Source organism: Malaclemys terrapin, chromosome 2 (genome assembly GCF_027887155.1).
Source record: "Malaclemys terrapin pileata isolate rMalTer1 chromosome 2, rMalTer1.hap1, whole genome shotgun sequence".
NCBI classification, from domain to species: Eukaryota; Metazoa; Chordata; order Testudines; family Emydidae; genus Malaclemys; species Malaclemys terrapin.
Window position 1 is genome coordinate 49,004,908 of NC_071506.1, and position 27,093 is coordinate 49,032,000.

The 27,093-nt window shown below is 38.3% G+C and overlaps 1 protein-coding gene across 13 annotated transcripts in view; it reads right to left on the bottom strand.

Moving 5' to 3' along the window:
* The window catches only part of RALYL (RALY RNA binding protein like), a 574,454-nt gene that overhangs the window by 97,557 nt on the left and 449,804 nt on the right, over positions 1-27,093 (bottom strand). For all 13 annotated transcript variants that reach the window (XM_054018798.1, XM_054018800.1, XM_054018790.1 and 10 more), the window contains one exon: positions 890-965. In XM_054018798.1, coding sequence (XP_053874773.1) covers positions 890-965 — 76 coding nt within the window. The remainder of the gene's footprint in view (positions 1-889; positions 966-27,093) is intronic.

Here is a 27,093-nt window from a genome sequence, read left to right on the forward strand (position 1 = left end):
AAAATAGCAGTATAATTGGGGGTACCATGGCTGGTGGATCACGCTAGCCATCCAAGTACATACCCAGGAGGTCAGGGCAGATTTGACACTGACAAATGACTTGTTAAATAGCTTGTTAATATTTTAATGCTCTCTGGGTATGTAATGAACTCATACAAATTTGAAGATAATTTTATTTTCTCTGCAGATGTTTTTCCTGTTCTACTTGGCATACAAAGGTTATGGGCTGTGGGTGACATCCTGGCCGCAGTGAAGTCAATGATAGTTTTCCCAATGACATCAGTGAGGCCAGGATTTCACCGAATATGCTGATTTTGGTTTTTTATTTCTTTTCTGTATCTGTGCACAATCATCACTGATGATCTGAGAAGGCATTTGAACACCTCCTGGGATTATTTATTAGAAAAACCATTTGGTTTTTGTTATCCTATCAAATCCGGGCTATTATTTGTACTTTTTTTTTTTTTGCCAGTGCATATAAGGCAGGAATTCTGCTTTTTCAACCTGCTTCTTGTGTTTGTGTCAACTAAGTGCTCAATAAAGACACTAAATGGGCAGCTTTAGCCAATGAAGTCAAAGATAATTGTTCTGGAGTGAATCTCTTAAGAAGTATAAAATCTAACAGCACAGTTCTCACCCTTTTCTCATGTTCTAAAACTTTTGTTTCCCACAAGACTTTACATTTCTGCCACTCAACATCCCCTTGATGTAGTGTAGCACCAAACACTCTAGTTACATAGAGAAAAATACTGACTTCATTTAACTCATATGGGCTATATCCTGCCATCTAGTTGGATATATTCTTAAAATAGGAACAGGGCCCTCAGGCTAGTGTAATTTTCCCAATAAAATTGCAACTAGTTCCCAGCTATTGTAATAAACAACCTACCTGTAAAGGGCTGAAAGTGGCCGCTTGTTTCCAGGTTTTGGTCTGTATGGTTTTGGTTCTCCTGCCATGTTGATATCTGAAAGCAAACATTTGATACACATAAGCCAAAGCTTATCAGCTAAGAGTGAATCTGCACGCACACAAGATGCTGTGAAAATAAATAATAAAAAATAGAAGAGGAAAATAAACCTAACATTCTGATCAAGTTTGAACTACTTTTAAGCTGATGCTATAAAAGTGTCCTTTAAAAATATATCTTGCTACCTTGCATATGGGTTTAAGCATCACACCAGTCAAGGTTAATATACAGAATTCATATTTTTTATAATTTAATTGTGTGGTTTATGGAGATATTGGTAAGTTTGGGCTAATAATGTATCTCTGGTCTAGAAATGATCTGAATAGAGATTAGAAAAAGAGATAGATAGTGCTTTTAAGTGACTTCACCATTGTTCAGAAAAGTAGCTGTCACATGCTGTTGTGAAAGCCCATGGTGACTCAGCCAGAATTCCTCCTTGAGATCAAACCAATGTTTGAAGGAGTGCAGCATCAGCAGCCCCACTATATACCAGCCACCACAGCTCTCAGCATTTAAATATGGTAATACCCAGACAGATAATAGGTCCATGTCCCCCACCTCCTGGTTCCCTTTTAGAGTTAAACAAATACATTTCTGGTGCTAGCTTGAAGTGGATCTTATACTCAGGGAGCACAAGGTGCGTGATTCTGACTAGTCCCTATGCCACCACAATCTGGTCCATAGATTGCCATCATCTCTGCCTTCCTCAAAAAATAAATTGAACTGCAATGTAAAACGACTTTCCCCAAACACAACCCTTTAGAGGAAGTAGATTAAGTTCAGGGGGCATGTTATATTAATAAAATGTACTTTATTGTTTTAAATATGTGTAACTGACAAAGGAGGAAATACATTGTAATTTCCATATATAATTTTATCCTAAACAGTCACTTTCTCAGACCTCCTCTGTGCATTTCAGTGAAATGCTAGAAGCCGTGTTACTTCATAGTGTATCTCCATTCCCTTATCCCAAGAGTATATAGTGATCCTGAAAATATTCTAACATCTGACATGTGAGCAGTCATTACCCACCCTGGATCTATTTACTGTACTCTCTTTGCCCTTCCTTGGAGTCGTACACAAGGACAGAGCTAATCTGATGAGGGCACAATAGAAAATGTTCATAAATCCATTTTTAGTTCTAGTGACAGTTACCAATGAAGAAAAATCACAGCCTATTCTGTTGGGAATACCTTGACTAAAGTGGTTATACACATACTTACAAAATAGCTGTGGAAATAGAGGGCTACTGCAATTTCATGCACAGAGCCTTTAACTCTGCTTTAAACAGAAAGCAGTTTGGGCTATCTTATATAAATAAGGTATTTTTGCAGGAAACTGGACATCATAGTGTCTATACAGTGGAAGCCATGTAGAGAAGTAACCCTTTCACCTCAGCAAAACAAATTTGTGACACCTTTATAGACACTGGGACGAATTCACCTGGTATTTATGCCAATATAAATCAGGAATAATGCCAACGAAGTCAGTGGAGTTATGGCAGTTTTACACTGAAGTGACAAAGCTTCAAGGACTCACATTGTCCTGGTAAGGACTTTGCTTCAGATTAGAGGACAGCAGAGTGGAAAGCAGTAGTGTGGAAAGACCACCTGTAGAGTGAGCAGACGTGGTCTCTGGCACATAGCCCAGAAAGTGTCAGGCATCAAACTTTCCTTGGTAAATTCAAACGTTAAAATAAAACTTTTTATGTCTTTAACCGCTTCCCCCACAGAAATTTGTTTAGTTTCAGAGTAAGCTGCCCAGAAAACTGATTTTTCTCCCAATAGAAATTGTGAATGAAAAACCTTAATTTGAAAATTTTTAGTTGAAAAATATTGGATTTCCCACTGGATGTTTCATACCATTTCAATCATTTCTTATCAAAATGAATATTTTTAATTAATTTTCACTTTAAAAACTGTTTCATTTTAAAATATTGATTTAAAATGAAAAATTTCATTACAAAATCTGCAATATAAAAACTGACATGTTTTTGGGTGGAACTGACAGCTTCCCAGAAAGGAAAAAAAGAATCAGTTCAGTTGGAAAAAATTTCCACATGAAAAATTTCAACCTGATCTAGTTTCAAACAATGTTGCTGTGTTGGAATTGGCATTGCACTAAATCAGTGGTTCTCATACTTATTTGATCGGGCCCCTCTTCTTTGTGTCAGTAGTCATTTACGTGCATCCTCCCCCCCACAAGTACATATACTGCCACTCAGCTCTGAAGGCAGCACCGTGCCAGCAGCAGCACAGAAGGGAGGCAATGTGAAAAGTGATATTTGTCATCACTTTTCATAGCAGACTTAGTACCCCATTGCCAGTCTTACTTCTGTGCTGTTGCTGCCACTCTGGGTCTGAGAGCAGGAGACCTGCCACCTCAAGGTGAGGGATTGGGTGGGAGGGAGAAGAGCCTGAGTCTGGGGTGCTTCCTGGTGAAGCATTGGGAGGGGAGAAGGAGAACCCAAGCTTGGGTAGCCGGGCTCTGGCTGCCCTCTTTATCCCCACCTCCTCGGTACGCATGGCCTTTCTGCATGAGCCCCAGCCAGCGGGGCTGACAGCAAGAACTCTTAAAAAAAAAAAAAAGGGACACAGCTCATGCCTCCACTGATGCATTCTCATACCTCCCTTAGGATGCTCACCCCATTTGAGAACCGCCGCACTAAATCATTTTCTCTTAAGTGACAAACATTTTTTTTCTTACTGGTGTCTGAAAGTTGGGTGAATATTGGAGCCAGTTTTCATATTCCCTGCTAATTGCTTTACTTCATTTAATTTTCATGCAAATTTGTGTTTTTTAAAAAATAAATCATGTATTTTTTCAAATATGCATATTTTAAAAAGGGTATATCATTTATACTGATATTGGCCTGTCAGTTTCAACTTCAGACATTTGCAGGAAGTGATTGAGAACCATTGTTACCTGGGCTGGACTTCCATTTACCTCCTGGAAAACTGAGTATTAGAATTGGAATGGAAATTTCATCCTGTGACCTTTACTATAATTAAACCCTTCCATGCTATTTTAATATGACAGCTTTAGGTCATTGACTTTGCTGACTTTCACCATCTCTTCCTAAAACTTCCTAAAATGTTGTGGGAAAAAATGCAATATTTATAATCTGCTTTTGAAAAACATCTAAGGTTGTAGCATTAATCTCCATATATTTCTCATGTCTATCATCCACTCTTCTTCATTGGTTTATGTATTTATTTTTCCAGAACTTTGACCAAGGTCACTTTGAACACTAAAGAATTCTCAGATCTTTTTTCCGTGTACTTTGGGTACAGAGCAGTGTTATCTTTGTGATTTAATTGTAGACCTACATTCGTAAAGTTGTACAAATTCATCCAATGCAGATGGATGTTTTTGTTTTAGCCAATACTGTCAGAAAAATAACATTATCAGAAAACACAGCAGGAAAGCTGTTCAGACTCAGTTAAGATACCATCGGAGGCAAATAAATCCATAAAGGCAGTACCTGGAAAAACTGAATTGCATTATTGTATCAATAGTGAGAATTGCTCTTTAATACAGGGAATATTTTGAAGAAAAGGCACATCCATGGGGCTTTTCCATTTATTATTTCTGTTATCGGTTTTCTTTTCTATCAATCAGTTTAACTATCCATCTTGAATGTCCCTTGAAATGTGTGTTAACTCCTTATGCTAAACAACCTGTTCCACCCTGTATTTAGCTGTGACACTGAGTATATTTCCCTGACCTGAAGAAGAGCTCTGTGTAAGCTTGAAAGATTTCCTCTCTCACCAAACAGAAGACGATCCAACCAAAGATATGATCTCACTCACCTTGTGTCTCAAAAGAAAACTGACATTTGAAATTCACTAATTCTTGTCACATATTCTTATTTTTATTAAGATAGTGCCTAAAAGCCTCAGTCATGGACCAGAACCCTATTGTGTTAGGTGCTGTACAAACGCAGAACAAAACAATGCTCTCTGCCCCACAGACTTGACAATTTAAACAAATAATATATATACACATACACATATGCACATCTATATTAGTATTCTCAGCTAATGTCAGTTTAAAAAAAACATTTTTATTGAAAATTGTAAGGGCAGGCCACATGAAAGGGACAGTAAAATCTATGAAACATCTTGAATTCAATGAAATACAGGTATGTTATCAATACACATATGTTTGGCTGACTGGTGTCTGGTGTCTGATCGCAACTGAAAAATCTGCTGACCTGACAGGATGCTTGGGAGGCGTGCTGTCTACCTGAAGCCTGCAGCTGAGACATTACAGAAAGGTTGCTGAGGAGCATCCATCCCTCTGACCACTACCCCATGCTGCACATCCATGTGGGCACTAATGATACCGAAGTATGACTCTCAGCAGATCAGCAGTGACTACAGGGCTCTGGAAGCAGGGAAGGAGGAGTAAGGGGCACAGGTTGTGTTCTTGTCCATGCTCCCGGTTGAGGACAATGGCCCAGGCAGGGTGACATGCATCCTGGAGATGAATGCATGGATGCACAGATAGTGTCGATGGGAGGGGTTTGGCTTCCTCAACCATGGGATGCTGTTCTGGGTAGAGAGTCCGCTGGGAAGAGATGGGGTCCACCTGACCAATAAGGGGAAGAGCATCTTTGAGCACTGACTCACCAACCTAATGAGGAGGGATTTACACTAGGATCAAAGAGGACAGGTGACAGAAGCTGGGAATGGGTGACAGGAGATGGATTACTCGATGATTACCTGTTCTGTTCATTCCCCCTGAAGTACCTGGCATTGGCCATTGTCGGAATACAGGATACTGGGCTAGATGGATCTTTGGTCTGACCCAGTATGGCCGTTCTTATGTTTTTATGTGACAAAAACCCACAGATAAGCCTAAAAAAGGTGACTTTAACAAAGGGCTAGATGTTGGGGGGAGGAGGATAACCATGAAATTACAATAGGATCATAGGACTAACAAGAAGGAAATCCATGGGGGGAAAATGCTCAACATCTTAGATATCTATACACAAAGGCAAGGAGCCTAGGGAAAAACAGGAAGAACTGGAAGTATTAATACATACATTAAATTATGACTTAATTGGAGTCACAAAGACTTAGTGGGATAACTTTCATGACTGAAATATTGGTATAGAGGGATATCACTTGTTCAGGACAGGCAGGATAAAAGGGGAAGAGGCATTGCATTATACATCAAGAAGAGATACACTTATTCTGAAATCCGGAAGGAGGTGAAAGGCAGACCACTTGAAAGTCTCTGGGTTAAGATAAAAGAGGTAAAAAATAAGGATGATGTCATGGTAAGGCTCTATTATAGACCACCAGATCGGGAAAACGAGGTGGGATGAGGCATTTGTAGGACACAGAAACATCCAAAACACAAGACCCGGTAGTAATGGGAATTTTAACTACCCAGACATCTGTTGGAAAAGTAATACAACAAAACATAAATTTTCCGATAAGTTTTTGAAACATATCCATGCAACTTTTTGTTTCAGAAAGTGAAGGAAATATTGAGGGGGACAGCCATTTTAGACTCAGTTCTGACCAACAGGGAGGAACTGGTAGTGAACCTGAAGGTGGAAAGCAATTCGGGTTAAAATGAAAGTGACAGATTTCATGATTCTAAAGAAAGGAAAGTGTGCGAGCAGCAGCAGGACAATGAACTTCAAAAAAGCAGATTTTAACAGACTCAGAATGGTAGGCAAGGTCCCATGGGAAGAAAAACTAAGAGAAAAAGGAGATCTGGAAAGCTGGAAGTTTCTCAAGAATACAATATTAAAGGCACAACTGCACACTATCCTGATGTGAAGCTAAGTTAGGAAGACTAGTAAGAAGCCATTATTGCTCCAACAGGAGCTCTTTAATGACCTGAAAATCAAAAGGGAATCCTATAAAAGGTGGAAACGTGGACAAATTGCTAGGGATGAGTACAAAAGAATAGCACAAACATGTAGGGACAAAATGAGAGGCTAAGGCACAAAATGAGTTACACCTAGCCAGGGACATAAAAGGCATTAAGAAGATATTCTTAAAATACATTAGGAACAAGAGAAAGGAAAGTGTAGGCTCTCTACTTAGGGGGAAAGAAGAGCTAGTAATTGATAACAACAAGAAAGTTGAGATGTTTAATGCATGTTCTGCTTCAATTTTCACTAAAAAAGTTAATGGTGATCAGGTACTTACCACAATATTTCAACAAGGGGGAAGGAAACAAGCCAAAATATGGAAAGGACAGGTTTAAGTATAATTAGATAAGTTAGAAGCAACAGAGGGTCCCGTGGCACCTTTAAGACTTCATCAGACGTATTCACCCACGAAAGCTTATGCTCCAATACTTCTGTTAGTCTTAAAGGTGCCACAGGACCCTCTGTTGCTTTTTACAGATTCAGATTAACACGGCTACCCCTCTGATACTAGATAAGTTAGAGAAATTCAAGTCATCAGGGCCTAGTGAAATTCAGCCTAGGGTACTTAAGGAACTTGCTGAAACAGCCTCAGAACCATTAGCAATTATCTTTGAGAACTCTTGGAGGATGGGAGGTCCCAGAGTGATGGAGAAGGGCAAGCATAGTACTTATCTTTAAATAGGGGAACAGAGAGGACCCAGGGACTGGTCAGCCTAACTTTGACACCTGAAATAATATTGAAGCAAATTGTTAAACAATCAGTTTGTGAGCATCTAGAAGATAATAGAGTTACAACAAACACCCAGCATGGCTTTGTCATGAACATATCAGGCCAAACCAACCTAATTTCCTTCTTTGACAAGATAACTGATCTAGTGGATGGGGGAACCAGTAAATGTGTTATATCTTGATTTTAGTCAGGCTTTTGACAGTCCCACATGACATTCTCATAAGCAAATTAGGGGAAATGTAGTCTAAATAAAATTACTATAAGGTGGGTGCACAACTGCTTGAAAAACTGTAATCAAATAGTAGTTATCAATGGCTTGCTATCAAACTGGGAGTGTATAACTACTGGAGTCCTGCAGGGGTCAGTCCTGGTACTAGTCAATCATCTCATTAATGACTTGGATAATGGAGTGGAAAGTATGTTTATTAAATTTGCAGATGACACTAAACTGGGAAGAGTTGCAAGCACTTTGGAAGATAGGATTAGAATTGAAAATGGCCTTGACAAATTGGAGAATTGATCTGAAATTAACAAGCTGAATTCAATAAAGATAAGTGCAAAGTACTACACTTAGAAAGAAAAAATCAAATGCACAACTACAAAATGGAGAATAACTGACTAGGTGGTAGTACTGCTGAAAAGGACATGATGGTTATAATGGATCACAAATTGAATGAGTTAACAATGTGATGCAGTTGCGAAAAAGGCTAATATAATTATTTGTTATATTAGTAGGATTGTCGTATTTATTATCCCACTCTACTTGACATGGGTGAGGCCTCAGCTGAAATGCTATGTCCAGTTCTGGGCATCACACTTTAGGAAGGATGTGGACAAACTGGAAAGAATCCCGAGAAGAAACAAACAAGACCTTATGAGGAAAGGTTTAAAAAAACTGGGAATGAAGACTGAAAGGGCCCCAATAATAGTCTTCAAATATGTTAAGAGCTGTTATAAAGAGAACAGTGATTGTTTGTCATGTCCACTGAAGATAGGAAAGTAATGGTCTTAATTTGCAGCAAGGGAGAGTTAGGTTAGATATTAGGAAAGTCTTTCTGACTGTAAGAATAATTAAACTCTGCAATAGGTTAACAAGGGATGTTGTGGAATCCCCATCATGGAAGGTTTCATGGAAAGTTTTTAAGAACAAGTTAGACAAACACCTGTCAGAGATGGTCTAGTTTTACTTGGTCCTTCATCAGCACAAGGAGCTGGACTTCATGGCCTCGAGGTCCCTTGCGGGCCTACATTTCTAGCTTTCTATGGTTTCCATCACTGCTCAGCAGCAAATGAATAACTAAGCAGGTTAAAGGGCGGGGGAGATAATTTTTTTTTATTGAATACTCAGAGGTTCCATGCCCCTTCAACAGTGTTTGAATTAGAACACTGTATAGGGGTATGCTTATGAAGAAAAATAAAATCATCTTATTCTCTGAGAACTGATGCTTCCACTACAGACCATCCAAAAATCAAAGTCCAATGGGCATAAAATTAAACTTCCCTGTTCTTGTAAATACCCACTTTTTCAAAGCATAAAGCTAGCAAGAAAATTTCAAGCCAACTGTCAATCATTTGTATACTGATAGGATCCACAATAGTTCAGGTACTGTCTACACATACAGGAAGACACCCCTTCTACCCAATAGGCTTACAAACTGTCTTTAAGTTGTTTTATAATGTCTTTAAATATATTCTAACTGAAAGCTGTGCAGCACCCTTAGTACCTCACTATGGGTTGAGAATGGAATGTGGCAAAAGGTCAGAGAAAGCTAGCGTTGCCTTTTCACATCCCATTATTTTCCAGTTCTGTCTAAGATTAGAAGTGAGTTTGTTAACATTTCTCAAGAAAGATGATTTCATACTGTTTCTAGACCAACTGGAAATCTTGTGAGATAACATGGTTCATCCATCATTAGTTTCATAGTAGACATTTACATTTATTAGGTCATAAACTTTGTGTCAAATAAAGTTGGCAACAGTGTGAAGATATACATAGTGTCAATGATTCTCCCCGCCAGACTGCAAATAAATAGAGCTCTTGAAATCTGCAGATATCCGTGGACCATGTTTGCAGATTGCGGGTCAGATGTGGACACAAATTTGGTATCCACGCAGGGCTCTACAGATAAACATCACTGCTTACACTGTAAAATTAGATACATTTGTAATTTGACAAGAGACATAGTGATGCATGTTTGCTTCTCAGAGGGAATGATCAAGCCCATAGGCTCCTGAATCGTTATGACTCATCATATAGTATATAGTAGTAGCAGTAGTATTTAACATTATCACCACAATATTACTAAGGTACTACTATATTTAGAAAAATGACTATGCAAAAAGGAACAGCATTACTCAAGAAAGTCTCTGAATTCAAAGTCATATTTGATTACTTTTCTGAATAAAATAGTTGTTTACTACTTTCTATTGTTAGAACAGCGGAGCCAATAAAGCTATGAGACAAGGACCTAGATTATTTTCTCTCTTATGCACCATCAGCAGAATTGATAACTAATTTTGAATATGGAATCTTTGTTGCTAATAATATTGTCCAGATCCCTGAGGTTGCAGGGCTAGCAAATTACATATAAACTAAGTAAATTTGATATGTAAATCATTGAGAGACAATATATGTGGACCTCCACAATGATATCTGCACAGCATGTCCGCTTCAAAACAATATGTAATTATAGTGCTTGAAATCAATGATGTGTCATAAAAACCAGAACGCTCCACACGTGGGGAACTTCAAACAATGCATATACTATATCAAAGGGAATTGTAACCAAGTCAGGTTACACTTAGTCATTATCTATCTTACAAAATTTAGACAGTACATCAACTGCTTGTCTCCCTTAGCAATAAGAGTAAACCATTTTTGTGGCTTGAATAAGAAAGCAATTAAGTTATTTTAAAATGTGGGAAATGCCAACTGCCATGAGTGGGCCTAGGCTTTGTTCTACTCTGTGCCAAATTTTTGGAGCTGTGAAGGAAGAAACTTCCCAGAAAATTAATTACAAATTCAAATAAACATTGTTTGTAAAATATAAAACAAAGGTGTGTGACATGCTACTCACCTATAGTGCTAAAAATAATTTGCTCACATGTATCTGCTGCATTTGCATTTTCTCTGAGCATGCAAGTAGCTGGAAATTTTCTTTATGCTAACTAAGATGACAGCTATTGTAAATGCTTCGACCAGAAAGAGCTGCCTTTTTGAATAGTTTAAGAAAGTGCTTTGTTCAACTATCTCTTCTTAACACCATTGATTAACTAAAGTGTCAGGCATGCTGTTGTTTGAAATCCTTTCCTCACCCCACAGCCCCCAAAACCTTATTCAGTTCTACAGAAAATCCTGACCCTTATAAACAAACTTAGCAAACAGATCTTGCACCAAGTTGGCTTTCTGGGGATGCAGGAGGGAAATTGAATTCTCTACTTAGGTTGCAGAGCAACAGCAGAGCTGCTTTGTGGCAGATACTACAGCCTTGGGGCTTCTATGATTTTCATATCCCCTGCGTATCCTTTACCTGTGTGGAAGCACATTCCCTGGCCATGTCTGAGGTGACTCTCCTGAAACGCTCCATGTAGTGGGGCTCAGACAACCACTGTGCAACAGTTGACTGCAGTGTGCAGAGGCAGAGACCTCCATCCTCTCACCCCAAAAGGGAAGAGCACTGGTTCATTGCCTTTGGCATGGTATGAGCCCAACCAAGTTCTCCACACAGCAGTGCTCAAGGATAGTAGAAGTCGGGGCATAGAAGCTAGGGATGGAAGATCCACTACTACATGGAGCTGTTACACAGGGATCTGCGATTGGGCTGGAGTAGCCTTTGGTGTAGTGATTCTGGAGCTGCTCCATCATCCGGAGAGCAGGATTTCCTTCCCACATGCATCTGTGTAGGGCCTACCCTGCCTACCCCTAAATATATATGTATATAAAGTCTAATAAGGCAACAGAGATTGGGAGGGGTAGTAAAATGTCACATTACATCTATTTATTTATTTTGGCCTTTTGGAGAGCAACAAAATTGCCTTGGATGTTAGGATAGCCAGTCCTAAAATAGTTCACGCGAGGATTGTCACATATTATTATTGTATCCTTTGCATTGTTACTTTACATTGCTATGATTAATAGGAAGCATGTAGTTGGTTTTAGAGAGGTAGCACCAGTCCACAAGTGATTGATGTGCCACAATAGTGACTACATGTCTGTCTTAAACAAGGAGTTTGTGTAATAGCTGTGGGCATTATCTTCTATCTCACAGAAGATGCAAGTCAAACTTGCAGTTTTTTCATATAGTGAGGAGCTGAATGAACTCCTTTATTCCTTTGCCTTCTCTTGACAGCAATAAAGATGCTGTTTACAAAAAGAAGACAGAGTGCCTTTCAGATCAAGAACAATTGCTACAGGGCAGCAGCTATCAAATTATTTGGTGTTCCTCTTCGGTAACCAAAGATAGTTATTTTCATAAGCCTCTGGTAAATCTTAATGTTGAGTAGATGTTTAAGTGCCTCAGCCACTGCACTTAGCTTCAAGCAAAAAGAACAGGAGTACTTGTGGCACCTTAGAGACTAACAAATTTATTAGAGCATAAGCTTTCGTGGACTACAGCCCACTTCTTCGGATGCATATAGAATGGAACATATATTGAGGAGATATATATACACACATACAGAGAGCATAAACAGGTGGGAGTTGTCTTACCAACTCTGAGAGGCCAATTAAGTAAGAGAAAAAAAACTTTTGAAGTGATAATCAAGATAGCCCAGTACAGACAGACAGTTTGATAAGAAGTGTGAGAATACTTACAAAGGGAGATAGATTCAATGTTTGTAATGGCTCAGCCATTCCCAGTCCTTATTTAATCCTGAGTTGATTGTGTCTAGTTTGCATATCAATTCCAGCTCAGCAGTCTCTCGTTGGAGTCTGTTTTTGAAGTTTTTCTGTTGTAATATAGCCACCCGCAGGTCTGTCATTGAATGACCAGACAGGTTAAAGTGTTCTCCCACTGGTTTTTGAGTATTATGATTCCTGATGTCAGATTTGTGTCCATTAATTCTTTTGCGTAGAGACTGACCGGTTTGGCCAATGTACATGGCAGAGGGGCATTGCTGGCACATGATGGCATATATCACATTGGTAGATGTGCAGGAGAATGAGCCCCTGATGGTATGTCTGATGTGATTAGGTCCTAAATACTCACCAGCAACCACACATCACTGAACAAAACCACTGACCCAGGAACCTATCCTTGTAACAAAGCCCGATGCCAACTCTGTCCACATATCTATTCAAGTGACATCATCATAGGACCTAATCACATCAGCCATACCATCAGGGGCTCGTTCTCCTGCACATCTACCAATGTGATATGAACTTCAGCCATTTTTTCCTTTTCCTCCAAAATCTTTTTCTCTCTTTTCAACACTGATCTAGATGTCTTGTCTGCCCCACATCATGTCCTTTAACTCCCCATTGTGTGAGGCTTAACTCTCCAGGGCAAGCTCCAGTACTGAGACTTGATGCAAGAGGGTTCTGTGGAGTCTTAGGGTTTCCTTGTCTCATGCTTTCCCACACATCTGGTGTGGCATTTCTTGTTATTATTAGAGACAGTCAACATTATTCATGCAAAAAGTTCTTCACAAAACAAGTTGCAAAAAAACCCAACCTGTTGACATTCTGGCCTTTCCCATTTTTTTGCAAACTGTTCCTGTGACATTTTATATTGATATTTCAATCAAAATTGTAATCTAAATTTTCAACATTATTGACATTTTTCATTTTCTGGACTATTTTACTGAAAACTAGGTTTTTGGTTAAAAAAGTCTCAGATAATTTCATAAAACAAAAGACAAAAACAAAAATGGTCTGTTTTGAACCTTGCACAACAGAAACAACTTCAATTGTTTTCACAAAATTGTTTTCCCAATTTTAAATCAATGATTTGTATTTCAGTAGCATTTACGGATGGCACATTCAATTGTGGTCCCACTGTTCTTGATGCTGTACAAACACCTAGTAAGAGAATCCCTGCCTCCAGGAGCATCCTGCTTAACTAGACAGCCAATAGAGACAAAGGAATTGTCATCCTGATTTTGTAGACAGGAAACCAAGGACTGCAGTGCTCAGATCATGCAGGAAGTCTGTGGCAGGGAAGTGAACCCAGATCCCTATTCTAGTGCCTTAACTATAAGACCATTATTATTATTCTAAACCAGACTGCCCTTATCTTGGATCAATCATTCTCACTCTCAGCTGTCAAATTCCTCCTTGACAACCACTTATTTTGCCTGGTTCTTATGTTCCAGTTATCCACCATTGCCTAGAGTGAACTACTCCTCCATTTTGATCCCACCTTATTTCCTTAAAAAAAATTAAAATAAGAAAAATCAGAATGTGTAATATTTGTTCACTGCACAATAGGATTAATGTTATTTCCCTTCTTGTAATGTAACCCTTCTTACTCCTTCCTGTATCACTTCCCTTTGCTTGTTATCATCATATCGTAGATATATCAGTTTTAGATTTTATATGTATATGTATATATAAAGTAAGTACATACAATGGATGGTGATACCATAATAGTGCATACATATTAAAGTATATAATAATATTTGCCATACAATGCTATATGAGATCCAGGTATTATTTCCTATTTCAAGTTGTCAAGGTGTCACCCCTACTCTGAACTTTAGGGTACAGAGGTGGGGACCTGCATGAGATAACTCCTAAGCTTATTTACCAGCTTAGATCTAGTAGCTGCCACCACCAAATAGTTTAAACAAATGGTTATGGGAGAATCATATGGAAACTCTGCCTTCTCCCCAACTATTTTCCCAGTCTTTATCCCCCTTTTCCTGGCAGGATTGAGACTGATTCACCTCTCACCAATTCCTGGTGTGCCCAGATCCAAAAAAACAAAACAAAAAAAAAACAACCCTTGGATCTTAAAACAAAGAAAAAATCAATCAGGTTCTTAAAAGAAGACTTTTAATTAAAGAAAAAGGGTGAAAGGAATACTTCTGTGAGATTAGCATGCAAGCTACTCTCACAGACAACAGATTCAAAACACAGAGGATGTCCCTCTGGGCAAAACCTTAGTTATGCAAAGAAACCCAATTTGATTCTCCCTCTATGCAAAAAGAAGTCACAAAGGAAAATAAACATAATTTAATACATTCCTTCTCTAAACACTTACTAGTTTTAAGAAATGTTAGATGGCTGATTCCTGGATCCTTCACTCCGGCACAAACTTTTCTGAACAGACCAAAGACTGATTTCCCTCCTCCCTCTTTGAAAACATCTTGTTCCCCCATTGGTTTCTCTGGTCAGGTGTCAGCTAGGCTATGTGAACTTCTTAACCCTTTACAGGTAAAAGAGGAATTAACCCTTAACTGTCTGTTTATGACACAAGTTTATGGAAATATTGCACTTTCCAGATACTATATGGTAGCTGTTGTGGAAATTTTGTCTGTAATGTGATTGCTGTAAAATATTTATGAAGCACTGACACAATATTAGAGGGGCCCATATTTTTTACATAAAATTTTGAAATACTCATTTTCTCTAGCATAAGTATTTCAGAGTAGACTATTCCATGGCATTCACTGACCTGTTTGCCATTTTCTTGAACACTTCAAGGTTGAACAAAATGACAGCACAGGGAGCCTTAATTCCACAAAAGAGTGACACAAGGGAGATAGCATTATTCAGGAGCTAATTTTCAAATAAACAATGTGCAAAATTTCAGTACAGTTAACACTTATGTTCATTGCCAGTTACTAATTCTCTGTCACTTCCAATGCACACAGTTCCCTGGGTGGATTCAATTCATACTGATACCTAAACCATAACTAGCAGGAGCTACAGTAAACTGAAAGTACAGGCATCATAGACTGGAACCATTTTTGCCAAATCCTGGAACTAATTTTTACTACTGACTCCTAATCATCTGAAAATACAGATTTATAATGCAAACACTGAGAAATCTTGAATTAGAGATATCCTAGACACCAATCTCTAAACCCGGAGTTAAACTAATATTATTGAAATTGATGTAGGAATGAATTGCTTGAATATACAGAAAATAAAACATTCATAAATCATGGAAATTTTCTTTCTGAAAACTGCTATTTATCATAATTTTTAAAGGGACCAGTGGTGACATAAATCCTATCTGAAACTTCTACCTGCAGCTTTCAGAACTGTCAGATTTTCTGTAGTGCAATGAAAAACTCCCAGTGGCTGACCAAATGAAACAGTTCCCTGAGCTCACCTGGAAGCATTAATCTTTTGGACACACTGAATCAACTGCTAATTTCATGTCTGTCATTTTTATGGAAATAAAAGTTTTAAAGCCATCAAGTTCTGTTATTTTAAAATATGTTTTTAGTAAAAACAAAAAAAAGATTGTCTGTTTTTATAATTTTTTTTTACAGTCAGTTTTACGTTTTAGGACTGAGTGGTCCCATTAAATATAAGGGGATAAATCTCTGACAACGTCAGAACAGCATGTTAACTCCTAATGTTTGGATAGTTAATGTATAGTTCCCCGTTCGGCAACATTTTAACGTCAGAAAAACTTTTGTACTCTTAAGTGTGGTCTTGGATACTGCTAAATTTTAAATATATTTATTCTGGACTGATAGTCATAGTATTATTAGTGTGAATCTTAGAAGCTCAATGTCTACACTTATATTCTGTTGTGACATAAATTTACAATCCTTTTCTTTAATAGCCCATACTGCTGCTTTACCAAACTCTCTCTATATAATAATCCTGTGGATACAAATATTTCTGCTATTGTTTCATTAGCAATTACTCTTAGGTGGCAAAAGTAGTGGTTGTTATTTTCAGATGAAGAATTCTGAGCGTGACATTTTCAGAAGTGCCCAATGTTAGCATAACACTGTTCTCACTGAAGTCATTGGCAAAACTGACTTCAAAGAGAGCAGATTTAGGTCAGTGCCAATGGCTTTGGAAAGTCCCATGTATGCTTATATCACATAGTATGATAAATTCCATCTGATTTAAACATCTTGAATAAGAGGCTGCAGAAAAAGGTCTTAACTTTTTTGGAAAGTGCTGAGATGAAATTTGTGAACATACAATAAGAAGCTAAAATAAGTGCAGCCTTGCATACTTCTACCTAGCTCAAACATCACTTCATGGTCACTGTCAACTTGAGAATGCTGGCTTTCTTTAAGAAAAAGGAATAAACAATGAATCCAAAGGAGCGCACTATCCCTGAGTGGTTTTGTTCCTGGTTATATAGCTGCCATTGCCTATCATAAAGAAGATACATATAAGCCCCTGCAAAAGTGATCCAAATAATAATGAGAAATTACAGCTAGGTTTACATAAGAACATAACATAAGAAAGGCCGTACTGGGTCAGACCAAAGGTCCATCTAGCTCAGTATCCTGTCTACCGACAGTGGCCAATGCCAGGTGCCCCAGAGGGAGTGAACCTAACAGGCAATGATCAAGTGATCTCTCTCCTGCCATCCATCTCCACCCTCTGACAGACACAGGCTAGTGACACCATTCCTTACCCGTCCTGGTTAATAGCCATTAATGGACTTAACCACCATAAATTTATCCAGTTCTCTTTTAAACACTGTTATAGTCCTAGCCTTCACAACCTCCTCAGGTAAGGAGTTCCACAAGTTGACCTTGCGCTGCGTGAAGAAGAACTTCCTTTTATTTGTTTTAAACCTGCTGCCTATTAATTTCATTTGATGACCCCTAGTTCTTGTATTATGGGAATAAGTAAATAACTTTTCCTTATCCACTTTCTCCACATCACTCATGATTTTATATACCTCTATCATATCCCCCCTTAGTCTCCTCTTTTCCAAGCTGAAGAGTCCTAGCCTCTTTAATCTCCTCATATGGGACCCGTACCAAACCCTTAATTTTACTTGCCCTTTTTTGAACCTTTTCTAGTGCCAGTATATCTTTTTTGAGATGAGGAGACCACATCTGTACGCAGTATTCGAGATGAGGGCATACCATCGATTTATATAAGGGCAATAATATATTCTCAGTCTTATTCTCTATCTCCTTTTTAATGATTCCTAACATCCTGTTTGCTTTTTTGACCGCCTCTGCACACTGCGTGGACATTTTCAGAGAACTATCCACGATGACTCCAAGATCTTTTTCCTGACTTGTTGTAGCTAAATTAGCCCCCATCATATTGTATATATAGTTGGGGTTATTTTTTCCAATGTGCACTAAATTTCATTTGCCATTTTGTTGCCCAATCACTTAGTTTTGTGAGATCTTTTTGAAGTTCTTCACAGTCTGCTTTGGTCTTAACTATCTTGAGCAGTTTAGTATCATCTGCAAACTTTGCCACCTCACTGTTTATCCCTTTCTCCAGATCATTTATGAATAAGTTGAATAGGATCGGTCCGAGGACTGACCCTGGGGGAACACCACTAGTTACCCCTCTCCATTCTGAGAATTTACCATTAATTCCTACCCTTTGTTCCCTGTCTTTTAACCAGTTCTCAATCCATGAAAGGACCTTCCCTTTTATCCCATGGCAGCTTAATTTACATAAAGCCTTTTGTGAGGGACCTTGTCAAAGGCTTTCTGGAAATCTAAGTACACTATGTCCACTGGATCCCTCCTGTCCACATGTTTGTTGACCCCTTCAAAGAATTCTAATAGATTAGTAAGACACGATTTCCCTTTACAGAAACCATGTTGACTATTGCTCAACAGTTTATGTTTTTCTATGTGTCGGATAATTTTATTCTTAACTATTCTTTCGACTAATTTGCCTGGTACACACGTTTGACTTACCGGTCTGTAATTGCCGGGATCACCTCTAGAGCCCTTTTTAAATATTGGCATTACATTAGCTAACTTCCAGTCATTGGGTACAGAAGCTGATTTAAAGGACAGGTTACAAACCTTAGTTAACAGTTCCGAACTTCACATTTGAGTTCTTTCAGAACTCTTGGGTGAATGCCATCTGGTCCCGGTGACTTGTTAATGTTAAGTTTATCAATTAATTCCAAAACCTCCTCTCGTGACACTTCAATCCGTGACAGTTCCTCAGATTTGTCACCTACAAAAGCCAGCTCAGGTTTGGGAATCTCCCTAACATTGTCAGCCGTGAAGACTGAAGCAAAGAATCCATTTAGTTTCTCCGCAATGACTTTATCGTCTTTAAGCGCTCCTTTCGTATCTCGATATCAAGGGGCCCCACTGGTTGTTTAGCAGGCTTCCTGCTTCTGATGTACTTAAAAAACATTTTGTTATTACCTTTGGAGTTTTTGGTTAGCCGTTCTTCAAACTCCTCTTTGGCTTTTCTTATTACATTCTTGCACTTAATTTGGCAGTGTTTATTCTCCTTTCTATTTGCCTTATTAGAATTTGACTTCCACTTTTTAAAGGAAGTCTTTTTATCTCTCACTGCTTCTTTTACATGGTTGTTAAGCCACGGTGGCTCTTTTTTAGTTCTTTTACTGAGTTTCTTAATTTGGTTATTTAACAAAAAAATTCTACATTTGTAAGTTGCACTTTCATGATAAAGAGATTTCACTACAGTACTTGTTTGACATGAATTGAAAAATACTATTTCTTTTGTTTATTTTTACAGTGCAAATATTTGTAATAAAAATAATAATATAAAGTGAGCAGTGTACACTTTGTATTCTGTACTGTAACTGAAATCAATATATTTATAAATGTAGAAAAACATGAACAATATTTAATAAATTTCAATTGTTATTCTATTGTTTAACGGTGCGATTAAAACTGCGATGAATTTTGATTAATTTTTTTGAGTTAATTGCAGGAGTTAACTGCAATTAATCAACAGCCCTATTTCCAACATGTTCTGGAGGACAGTCACAAACAAAAGGCCAGCCAATGCCTCAGCCAGGTGTCAATGAGATCAAAGGGACCATCAACTGATTAAGTGGCCACTCTTCAGCAGGAGAGAGGGTGTGGGCAAAAGATCTACATTTTGACAAAGAAGTAGTTTAAGGTTCCTGGCCACACCAACTTTCTGTCTCCTGAACATCAGCTGGAGCTAATTCTTGCACAAGAGAAAGGGCTATAAAAATGGGGAAAGCAGATGCCTCAAATTATCTCCCCCTTGCATCTCTACCCACAGCATCATCAACAAAGGAAGCAGCATTGGATGAGAGGTGGGGGGTGGGAGGGCAGATCCTGACTGAAAGAGGTTCAGCCAGTTAGGCTGCTGGAACATGTGGTGAGAGAAACCTTTGCTTTGTAGTCACTTAGCTTGTTAAGTTAGGTATTAGTTGCCTTTTACCTTTTATTTCTTTGTAACCAATGCATATGTCTCATTACTTTTAGTCACCTACAATCTTTCTTCTGTAGTTAATAAACTTGTTTTGTTGTTCTATCTAAACCAGTATGTGTTTGGATTGAAGTGTTTGGGAAACTCCATTTGGCATAATTAGATTTGTGCATATCATTTTCTATTAATAAATGACGGACTTTATATGAGCTTGTATTGTCCAGGAGAAAGCTGGGCAGTATAAGACATGCATTTCTGGGGAAAAGTCTGGGGCTGGAAATTTGCTGTTGTTGCTCTGCTGTGTAATTCATGAGTGGCTGGCTACAGCACTCATGCAGTATAGCTGGGAGTGATTTACATGTTGGCGATTGTTTGTGAGTGACCAGGAGTGGTAGCTGTCACAGCGAAGCAAGGTAAAAGGCACCCCAGGTTGGAAAATTAAGAGGACACAGCTGTCCATTAGTGCAGATTGTACCCTGGATAATCTCACATATTCCTTAGTCAAGATTCTTTAGTTAACACTAAATACAGGGTAAATACGCAAAAGATTTTACTCTATTTGATATCTGAAGCACATATGGGGAACTAATAACTAAACAATTTACAATCCGGATTATTAAATTTACATATATGTATCTTGTTTTGTAATATTCACAGTCACCATCTTGACTGACATTAAGGGCTGGGGACGACTAGAGATGAAAGTATTGGTGTCTCTATAGCTTGAACTAAAGAGCCAGGCTCCAGAGCTGACAGCTGAAACAGACCTTATCCTTTGTGGATCAGGCCAACTGAGGGACCTGATATATATCATACATGAACCAATGGGTGACATACACTAAAAAAAAAGATTGTCACTGAGTTATTTTCTCCATTTCATTCATTCCTTGTATAACTTGGTTACAAATAATTTATACCACAGCATTAAAATATAAACAGACTGGGCCAGATTTTCAAAAGACCTCAGCTTTTACTTAGGGGCCTAAATGAAGTGGCCAGTTTTAAAAAAAATGCTTGTTGACCAACATTATTCTCAAGAACACTGAAAATAATTGAAGCTGAGCTCTTTTGAAGCTCTGTCAACTTACTTTAATTGCTTAAATAAAAGTGGTGGCCTCTTGACAATCTGGCCTGTAAGTGTCTATATCTAAACCAGTTGTGATCAGGTATTCTGAACCACACCTAAACAATATGAGTTGGTTAATCAGACGAAGTGTTTGTGCTATGGTATTTTGATATTAATTCACCACTAACAACATTGCTTTCCATATTTACATCAGCGGGTTATATACCAGAGATAGTAAAGAACCATTTAAGATCAAGGACAATGCTGGCACTAGAAAAAATGGATATAAACAGGCCATGAACAAATTCAGGCTGGAAATTAGAAAAAGATTTGTAAGCATCGGAGGGTTGAGGTTCTGGAATACCTCCCAGTAAGAGTTGTGGGGGCAAATAATTTAATTAATGTTAAGAGTGATCTGGACAAATTTATGAGTGTGATTGTATGGCAGGGTTGCTTGTGATGGTCGAGGGCAGGACTCAGCAGCCCTGGGGCTCACTTCCAGTTTAGGTTTCATGTTTCTAAAAGCTCATGCTTCAGGGTTTCAGCTGGCTGCTTGCAGGGATCAGGAAGGATCCCCTCCTCCTCCAAAATGTATTCTGTTTTTTTTAAGTTTTTTGTTTGTCTCCTTCCTCTGAAGCATCAGGGATGGCCAGGGCTGGAGATGGGATATTGGATGGGGAGGGCCAGGATGGTGGCACCAAGCATTCTCTCTCTCAGATGCTTGGATGGCTATTTCTTGCGTACATGCTCAGGGTCTACCTGATTGACCTATGCGGGATGGGGAAGGTATTTTCCCCAAGGTCACATTGGCAGTGACCATGGGCTTTTTTTGTTTTTGTTTTTTGCCTTCCTCTGTAGTGTGTAGGTGCAGGTCACTTGCCGGGATAATCTGGATCTCTCTTACTGAATCATTTCCCTGCTGTTGTGATGGCCTCAGGCCCTGGTGCTCCACAGTCCCTCCTATCCTCTGCCTGTGGAACATAATAGTCTAATCTCCTGTGGGCTGGAATACTTTGGTTTCATTTTGGTTGTTGAGTTTAGTGTGCAGGTGCTAAGTGGTGCTGGTGGTCTGTTATAGACATGAGATCAGACTAGAAACTATTCCTTCCAGCTTTAATCTCTATGATTCTAATATATTTCACTGTGACACTAAGGACTTACATAATGGCACCATATCATACCATGGAGCAGCCAAGTGAAGTAGAACCCTGTCATCCAAGAGTTCAGAAAGATCACAGAGATAGGTTTCTCCAGTATGAACTGAACATTGTCTTAAAAAGGCACATGATATTGTTCTGTAGTAAAAGTAGCATTTTTTTAAATAGATCAGTTACAGTTACTAATCTACATTATAATTAGCCTATTCCTGAGTTACAGTAAGGAGAATGGGAAATGAACTGTAGGCTGTTACAATTAAATACTATATCATAGCTCTCTCTCTCTCTCTCTCTCTCTCTCTCTCTCTCTCTCTCCACAACAAGACAGTTAAAAACCTGCCTGATAAAAATAATTTTGCTGGTGCACACTTTCTAAATGAAGACAATAATTATGGCTTCATTCACAGACCAATCAAAAATAAGCATTTTTTTAAGCACAACTGAAGTTACCTCTGAATTAATTAGCTCTGATAAAAGAACACCTATCACTCACTTCTGTTTTATGGCTTGATGTGAAGCAGGAATAATAAACCATGACAAAAGACAACTGCAGAAATGTGAATACTAAAAATAAAAATAAAGTCAGTTATGCAGAACCATAATCCTCCCTCACGCTAGAATTATTTTAGGTGATGGAAGGCAAATAGAATTATAATATAGTCACTAACAGGCAGTTGAAAAGGTTTTGGCTTCACACTAGTGGTCCTCCTTCGCCATGTTTACAAGTGGACTAGAATTATGCTTACAAGACTAATTCTTGCACAATAAAACAAAGGAAATGAAAACGATGAAGGACAACATTTTACTGAATGTAAAAATACAAGTGCATCAGCTGCTGTTATTAATTGTTATTACTGAGCTCTATTATGAAATGTTTGCCCCATGTACATCCCGTTTATTGCTGTCCATATTGATAGAGTCCCAGCAAAAATTATAAAAACAGAGTGACAATTTCTAATTCTTATATAAAGTAAATTGCAAAATATTTCCCTTGATTTTTATTAATGTATTTAATTTTCCACACTCAGACACAGATTTAGATTTATGAGTTTCTCTTCTTATCAAATCTAGACATTTGCATTTGTTCCTGTTTCAGTTATATCAGTCCTTTAGTTTAATAAAGATCATCAGTAACCAGATTTCCCTTCCTTTTACCCTGACATCACTCAAAGAAGAGAGATTGCAACAACTCCTTGAATTTCTTTGGGATTATGATTGAATCATAAATGGATTTAAAAATAAAGGCCTAGAAGTTAAACAGAGTGTGGGAGCCCAGTGATGAAACATTAATCAGATAATTAAATTTATGAATTTTATGAAAGGTATACATAGATATACATTCAGCAAATCATTTTCCATTATTCACCTAGTTCTAGTAAGGTTCTTGAGTGAGAGACCCTCCATCAGGTAAGGGACTGACAAAGACTCACCTCAAAGAGGGCCCAGTTGGGCCCAGAATTTCACATTCATGATGTTAAGACTCTGAGGCAGATCCAGAAATAGACTTGCATTAGAAACAAACCCAAAGGCAAAGGGCTTTCCAGGAATGGAATAAAGATGTACAAATACAGTTAAAATGACTGGCCTGAGCAGACATGCCCAAAGTATAGTGGCTCTGATTTATCAATGTTGCACTGACTTGCTTTCAAGTCTACTCATAGCAGTTTTGTTACTGAGATATTTTTACTCTCTTGATTACAATGGTCTCTGCTTTGCATTTTCACTTTACCTGTAATACTAGATAACTGTGGCTAGCACTGTTGGTGGATGGTAGGACAGTAACTTCTGAAACTGCTTACTAAGCACAACAGGAGTCACAAATTATAGGTATGAATCTGAAAAATCTAGGTATTAGTACTATATTAACTAAGGGGGAAAATATATTTAAGATTGGAAGCATGTATTTTGGGTGGAATTCAGTTGGATTAAAGAATATGTCCATGCCTAGCCTACCCATTGGATCTAAAGTTTTAGTATTTATAAAACAGAGATTCTACCACTGGGAAGCATGCTGTTGCTTTAGTTAATCAAATCTAGACATTTGCATTTGTTCCTGTTTTAATGATACCAGTACTTTAGTTTAAAACAGGAGTAGTTGCATGACAATTTGTGGTGACATTACTGTGCTATATAACTGACATATAACTAAGAATTTCACTGTTGTATGCAGTTTTGTTATCACTGTGTTGGTTCCAGGATATGAAAGAGACAAGGTGGGTGACATAATATCTTTTATGGGACCAACTTCTGCTGGTGAAAGAGACAAGCTTTCGAACTCCACTCTCCACAAAGAGCATGTCTCTTTCACGAGCAGAAGTTGATACAATAAAAGATATTACCTCATTCACCTTCTCTCAATCATGTGACCAAGAATTAAGGTATCTTTAGCATCAAGGGAAAAGCTGACTGATCCAGGATTCAAAATCTGCAGTGAAGCAGACACATCTACACTACTGATTGCCCAAGAAAATAAGTAGGAGAGCAACAATCATTTTGATAAATGTTACTCAAAAATCAGTTTAACTACAGCTTTACACAATTTTAAGATGCTTCTTACATACATTTTGTTGAATGGACTGCAAAATGTCATGCAGCTGAAAATAGCGGTCCTTTTAATTCTTTGAATATTTGTTGTCCTGTCATACATCGTTCTTTTCAGAGCAAGTGATTACATTAAGTAGATTACAAATGCAGTCAATAAAAATGGTATAAGATTATAACAAGATTTTCTTTGTAAGGAAGATAAAATGGTTGGGACTACAAGATTCCACAGTAGGAGAGTCATATGGGGGAAATGGGTCATGGTTCAGGTATACATATCAGTAAATTCTGGGATTTAAATCTGGTTATTGAAATCTAGTTGCTTATTCACAAAAGTATGCAAGGCATGTTTAATCCTTTAACAAACAGCTGAATTTTTAAAATTGTATTTGCATGAGGAATTTTTCAGGCTACCCATTCCGTACTCATTTTCATCCCATTACCCTTAGTTATGCACCTATGCAGCACCTTACACACGTCCCCTCTCACTTTCACATTATTTATCAGTATTGTTTATTATTTGTATTATGTCACCTGTGCTAAATTCTGTACCAAACACATAGAAAGAAACAATCCTGGCCCCACAGAGTTTGTAATCTGAGGCCCCAGTTTAGGAAAGCACTTCAGCAAATCCATTCTAATTCAGAATTTAAGCATATTCTGAATCGGGATGGACTTGCTTTAGTGCTTTCCTGAATAGGGATGTGTTCCTAAGGCAGAGCCTAAACAGATAATGTAGACAAAGGGTAAGAGAAAGGAAGTAGTATTGTCCCCATTTCACAGATGGAGAACTGAGGCAAAGAGAGATGAAATGAATCACCCAAGATCACTCAAGAATCTGTGGTAGAGCTAGAATAGAATCCAGTTTTCCTGAGTCCCAGCCTCGTGCCTTAACACCACAGCACTAACCTTCCTCCCTAGTAACACTCAAATCTAGAATCACTGTGCTCTGACACAGTGGTTCCTACCTGGAGTGGCATAGCCCTCAGGTGGATCATGATGGGGCAGTTGGAAAGTCACCTGAATGGCTGAGAAAACAATTGGAAGAATCTCCTGGTCACTGATACTCAGCAGAAATCAGGAGAGGGCACGGAATTAGTGTTGCCAGCGCTTGTGATTTTATTGAGAATTTTACAATATTTGAAGGTTTTTTTACTCAAGCCACAGCTTTTGGAGCCATGTGTGTAAATGTGAATTTCAGCTGTCATTACTAGCCATTGTATATGTAAAAAAAGCTTGAAAATGTGAAACCAAAGACACAAACACCAGAAGTCAAATAAAAATAACCCACTAAAAAAAATTGTTTTCAAAAAATCTCATGATCTCTTGGGGCTGGATTATTGAATGCTTGAAACTGGCCATACTGGATCAATTACTCTGTCCCTCTTCCTTTTGTTCCTGAACTCGGTAAAAATAATTCCTGTGATGTTGCACTCCATATGCTTTATGAAAATATGCTTATGAATGTGAATATGATGTAACTGGACTATGCTTTATGCAAAAGGTCTCTTGTAAGGTGTCATTACAAAGCTTATAATCTACTGAGTGTATTCATCATATTTGTTTTCATGTAATATTTCTATGTCTGGAGTTAGGAGAATAAGATATAAACTTGTATTACTGATATAAATATATTAAATGGAAGCCATTAAGGGTGCTTCAGAATCAATGAACTGTAAATGGCTTTGTTTACTGGCAAACCTTCCTGTGTAGGTGTGGGCCAGCCCAGGATGAATGGAGGCTGTGTCTCACAGGACATGTGATCATGTCACATGATACTGGAATCCATCTTAAATCTGGTATTTTTCCATTTAGAAGGAGGGGTGGGGACCCAGAGAGACAAAAGATTCCTGCCTTGTGCCAAAGCTATAAAAGGGGGTGAAGCAGGACAAAGGAGGCTGGCAGTCATGAGAAAACTCCTGCTTACCACCTGAGATGTCTGCTGGAACTAACAAGGACTGTACCAGGGAAAAAGATTGGGCCCAGACTAGGAAGGAGTCTAGTCTGTGAAAGACGCTTATTGAAACATCTCTGATGGTGAGATATTACCTGTAATCAGTTTCTTAATGTATTAGGCTTAGACTTGCATGTTCTTGGTTTATTTTGCTTGGTGACTTACGTTGTTCTGTCTGTTATTACTTGAAACTACTTAAATCCTACTTTTTATACTTAATAAAATCACTTTTGTTTATTAATGAACCCAGAATAAGTGATTAATAGCTGGGGGAGCAAACAGCTGTGCATATCTCTCTATCAGTGTTATACAGTGCGGACAATTGATGAGTTTACCCTGTATAAGCTTTATACAAAGTAAAATGGATTTATTTGGGGTTTAGATCCCATTGGGAACTGGGTGTCTGGGTTCTGGAGAGGTAACCTGCTGAGCTGTTTTTGGTTAAAGTCTGCAGTTTTGGGGGCATGGCCCAGACCCTGAGTCTGTGTTGCA